This window comes from Penaeus japonicus, unplaced genomic scaffold (genome assembly GCF_977035675.1).
Source record: "Penaeus japonicus unplaced genomic scaffold, GWHDUDI00000001_assembly GWHDUDI00000028, whole genome shotgun sequence".
In the NCBI taxonomy this organism is placed as follows: Eukaryota; Metazoa; Arthropoda; class Malacostraca; order Decapoda; family Penaeidae; genus Penaeus; species Penaeus japonicus.
In genome coordinates this window covers 3,560,832-3,565,831 of record NW_028234430.1, presented here as the reverse complement: position 1 = coordinate 3,565,831, position 5,000 = coordinate 3,560,832, and the positions used below count along the sequence as shown (strand labels likewise).

The 5,000-nt window shown below is 39.0% G+C and overlaps 2 protein-coding genes across 2 annotated transcripts in view; one reads left to right on the top strand and one right to left on the bottom strand.

The window, feature by feature from the left end:
- Positions 1-5,000, bottom strand: part of LOC122258902 (uncharacterized) — a 7,222-nt gene that overhangs the window by 1,446 nt on the left and 776 nt on the right. Inside the window, exons 1-3 of the mRNA XM_043025176.2 lie at positions 4,945-5,000; positions 1,740-1,842; positions 1-90 (exon numbers count right to left, since the gene is read on the bottom strand). The exon at positions 1-90 is cut by the window's left edge and continues 1,446 nt beyond it; the exon at positions 4,945-5,000 is cut by the window's right edge and continues 776 nt beyond it. Of these exons, the coding sequence (XP_042881110.2) occupies positions 1-83 (83 nt within the window). The 5' untranslated portion in view covers positions 84-90; positions 1,740-1,842; positions 4,945-5,000. The remainder of the gene's footprint in view (positions 91-1,739; positions 1,843-4,944) is intronic.
- LOC122258904 (uncharacterized) overlaps positions 2,641-5,000 on the top strand; it is a 7,492-nt gene continuing 5,132 nt past the window's right edge. The window contains exon 1 of the mRNA XM_043025178.2: positions 2,641-4,008. Coding sequence (XP_042881112.2) covers positions 2,985-4,008 — 1,024 coding nt within the window. The 5' untranslated portion in view covers positions 2,641-2,984. The remainder of the gene's footprint in view (positions 4,009-5,000) is intronic.

Below are 5,000 nucleotides of genomic sequence, written 5' to 3'. Positions count from 1 at the left end.
TCTTCATTAGAAGGAATGTCTTCTTTATATATTTCGTCGTAGTTGAATAGAACCAAAGGCTTGAACTCGGGGGGGCTGTTCATTTTGCTCCTGTGATGTAATCAAAATAATATAATGAGTGAAAACGATAATGGTCAGTGAAGAAGTGATATGTAGTGTAAAAAGCAAATATAAGCAATGGTATATGTATTTTTGAAAAAGATCTCCGTCGAAACGCGTCAAATACATCTCTTGTATGTATATTCAGTCTCCTTCATACCTTTCATATATATATATATATATATATATATATATATATATATATATATATATATATATATATATATATATAGATATATATATATATATATATATATATATATATATATATATATATATATTAGATATAGATAAATAGATAGATAAGCATTCTCTGGAGACTGTGAATGATGTGGTTATGATCGTTAAACAAGTATGTAAATTACCACTGATAACCTCTAATATTTTCAAGAATGCTCACAATGTGAAATACTAAATGTAAAAATACTATGTACATAAAAAAAATAACTCGCAATCATACAAATAATAGTCAAATCACTAGGTAAAAGCCAGATTGCACATAAAAAACCTTATTGCCAGATTTAAATTTACCCGCCAGATTACAATAAAAAAAATCAAGATCTAGGGGTAAAAAAAAAAGCTAAACTGGCAACACTGAGATCTAGCCCTAATCTAGATCTAGCAGTAACTAATAAGATCAAATAAGTAACTAATAACAAGTAACTAATGAGATCTAGCAGTAACTGACGCAGGCCGGGCTCGCCATAGGGGCCAGGATAAGGGTGAAGCATTTATCTCGCGCATATCTGGCTTAACATTATCCTCTTCCATCCCCTTGAGGCCTCTTCTTGGTAAGAGCTGTGTCGGTCGTAAGCTCTCTGTTCCATTGTGCATCGTGAAGTAAGAGAGATCGCTCTCTTACTTCAGTCCTTTAGCAGGATGGGTAGGCCAGCATATAGTAACTAGATTTCTCTTAAATTGAAACTGATGATCTAATTTCCTTCAGGTATTATGTATATACATACATACATACATACACACACACACACACACACACACACACACACACACACACACACACACACATATATATATATATATATATATATATATATATATATATATATATATATAGAGAGAGAGAGAGAGAGAGAGAGAGAGAGAGAGAGATAAAATGTAACATCATTCTGTGAGGAAGTAAAAAGCTGATATGGCAGTGGTATGTCCTCTTTATGCCCCGAATTTTCAAAAGAAGCAAGCCGCCATGTCTGCACTTTATAAGCCTAGTAATTAGAGGACAACAGGTCCCACTGGAGATCATTCTCCTATTCTCACTCTGGGTGATAATGATGATGTTGGTGATCATTATAATTTTGATCATGATAATTAATACCTTAAATAGATATGGTAAATTTTACTCTATTCTTATCAATATGAAAAGAATATGAACCTAGATGCTACTGCTCCCCTGTGGCTCTTAACTGACCACCACTCAACCTGGATGGAATTTGATGTATAACTATGAAAAAAATCCCTCTTTTTACAGCTGTTTTCTAATAAATTCATGTATTGCTTTCATGATTCTATAACATTATTTTTTCTCACATATACCTGTACTACATGGACATAAAATTTAAATTTAATTAATAATAATAATAATAAATAAATAAATACAAAATAAAATCAGATGTTCAACCTACTAATTCTGACAGAGTCGCATATATTCAGGAGTGCTGTTTGGATGGCTGTCTGATCTAGGTTCTAGAACCCACAACTGTTGTGAATTCTTGAAGTATTGGGATCCTGAAAAGAATAAACAGTTATTATGAGCTTTAAGGATGCTCGCACATATCTTATTGTATCTTAACAATAATATCTGAGGCTGTCAGTTTAACCCTTAAATACTTTTAGACTTGAATAAATTGCGTTCATGTATTACAGCATACTTTTAGACTTAATAAATTGCATTCATATATTACAACCTTTGTATACTTATGCAATTAAAAAAGTAAAATGCTGCATAACACATAGCATTGACCAGTGTGCGGCTATAAGGCTTCAGGAGAATTCATAATCATCAGTCCTGGATTAACCCATTTGCGACAGAAGTGCATACATACTGCGGGACATACCTAATTGCAAATCATGCAGTATTACTTCTATAATGTGTATGTGATATATATATATATATATATATATATATATATATATATATATATATATATATATATATATATATATATATATATATATTTAGAGAGAGAGAGAGCGAGAGAAAGAGAGAGAGAGAGAGAGAGATACATATATATATAGATATAGATATAGATAGATATTCACACTCATAATTTTGCTTTAGTCTTGCTAAATTTCGAAGCTGTGGATCATCAACAGCACATCTGCAACAAGCACCCTTTGCCCAGTGTTGGCTATCGGTGTGTTGCAATACAAAAGAATAGTTGTCGCCATGTAACCTGTGATTGCCAGAAAGGCGCAACAATTCGCTGAGTTGCCAGACCTAAGTTGGACCTAATATTTGTAATATGACTGCGTTTTTAAGGGAAATCTGAAAGGAGGGTTAGTAAATCTGGGCAGGGTGTTTTTTTTCGTTTTTTTTTTCATAAGCGTTTTAGTAAACCGATCTATTTTTGATTTTCACTTGCTTCTTCTGTGTATATACCTGTCCTTTATTATAATCATTAGTGCCGGTGTTTCCCTGATCCTTATTGTTTGTAATCATTATCCCGACCCTTCTCAAAACGACATCATTACTATCAGTTTAATTAAAGAAACAAGATCATTGCGCCAGAAAGTAATCGTTTCACCACACGCACGACGTCCCTCCAATCCCACACAGCGAGGCCAGGGATGCTACTGGGCCTCACTCGTGTGATGAGTGCCAGTGCCAAAAGACCTGGCGCCTCCACAGTTCTGCTCTCCTCCCAGTCATGTGGAAGGTCCTACTCCTAGCGCTGCCCTTCGCCCTCGAGTCTCTCCGAGCAGCTGGGTCGCCAGACGCAACGGGACAGGAAACCGTGAACGCTGAGGAAATTCGCTATAAACATCTGTTATTTCAGATCCATGATGTCGTGCGGAAGCTCCTCTTTGAAAAGGAAAAGCGGTTTAATCAAAGTCTCGACGCGCTGACGCAGGTGGTGGAAACGGCCTGTCGTCCTGACCCGAGTGATCAGAAAAGCGAATCAACAAATCTGGCTAAATTTGAACAAAGTTTAGAAAAGATGAACAGTGTTTTCTCTTCAAGATTATCGGCCACCCAAATGGAAATAGCAGAAGACGTTCAGGCAACATTAAGCGAGTGGACTAACGACACTGTGAAAAATTTAACATTGCAAATCTCGGGCTTGGCGAGTAAGCATGATCTGTCCACAATTCAAAGCCACGTGTCAACTCTGGTGACCTCCAATGACCTGAATGACCTGCAGAAGAACCTGTCTTCCTTCGTCTCTACCGCCGCAGAAGGCATCAAGCAGTCGACACGTAACCTGACTGCCATTACCGACGCACGTGGTCAACATAATACCGCTAGCAATCAAATCATCGAAATTAAGGAACTGCTCGACAATGTTACGTCTTGCAACTACAGGAATTACATCGACCAAGTGTTGGCAATGTTGACAACAGCAGAGGAAGACATTGGCGATCTGGCGGAGATATTCAGCGCATCTCAGGCAGAACAGAAAGACACTTGTGTGAGCACAGAGACACACAGACAAAGAACAGACATCCTGGCACAGCAATTGCAAGGACTCCAAGCCTCTGTGGACAGCAACGTCAACAGCATCCACAGTGTAGCATCCTCTGTGGGGGAAGTTAAGACGAAGGTTGCCACGCGTCTCGTAGCACTTGAGGAGCTGGCCGAGGAAATCAACAACAACACGGTGCTGCCTCGCCGCCCACCAACCCGCGCGCCCGCTGCTGCAACGACCCCGCGACCGGCGACGGAAACAACAGGTACTCTCTCTCTCTCTATCTCTTTTTCTGTCTGTCTCTCTCTCTCTCCCTCTCTCTCTATCTATCTATCAATCTATCTATTTATCTCTTTCTGTCTCTCTATCTATCTCTTTCTGTCTTTCTTTCTTTCTTTTTTTTTCTCTCTCTCTTTCTGTCTGTCTGTCTGTCTGTCTCTCTCTCTCTTTCTCTTTCTCTCTCTCTCTCTCTCTCTCTCTCTCTCTCTCTCTCTCTCTCTCTCTCTCTCTCTCTCTCTCTCTCTCTCTCTCTCTCTCACTCTCTGATTCAGTGTCATGAAACAGTGTGGCTGGTGATATATTTCCTGTGCCGTTAAAGTTGGTGATGGTGGTGATAGGCTGGAGGATTGACGTAGCCATGTTAGGTCTTGATGGGTAGTTAGAGAGAGGATGGGAGGCGTTGTCAGGGGTACGGAGAGGTACGTGCAGGGGATGGCACTGGGGTAAGTGAGGGCGGTACGTTGTCAGCAGGGTGTGTGTGTGTGTGTGTACGTGCGTGAGCTTTGAGGGAGAGAGACGTGTTTATAAGTGTTCTACGTGTCGCTAGTGTCAGTTGTAACTCTTATAATGTGTGTATTAGCTTCTTCAGTTAAATTTCTGTTACGTAACACAAGTTGACGTTTAACAGCTGGAAGTTTAGGCATGTAGGAAACCAGAAGAGAAACGTCAGAATGAATGAATGAGTTACTTATATAAAGAACGACTCGTGAGTGAGGCGGCGTGAGTGAGTCCGTTTTCTATGGACATGGGAAACTAAACAAAATCGTCACTGCGGTCACGGGGAGAGTGGTAACAGTCTCCTTGTAGATACACTTTAAAAAATCGTCACACTTGGGAAAAGTACAAAGAGAGGAAAAAAAAATTCCTAAATTACAATCCTGACTAAAAAAAAAAATGTGCCTTAACAAAAACTCTGACTAACCTTGTTTTCTTCGTTGTCAGCGGTACGTCTGCAGGTGATGGTCTATGTGTCGTATC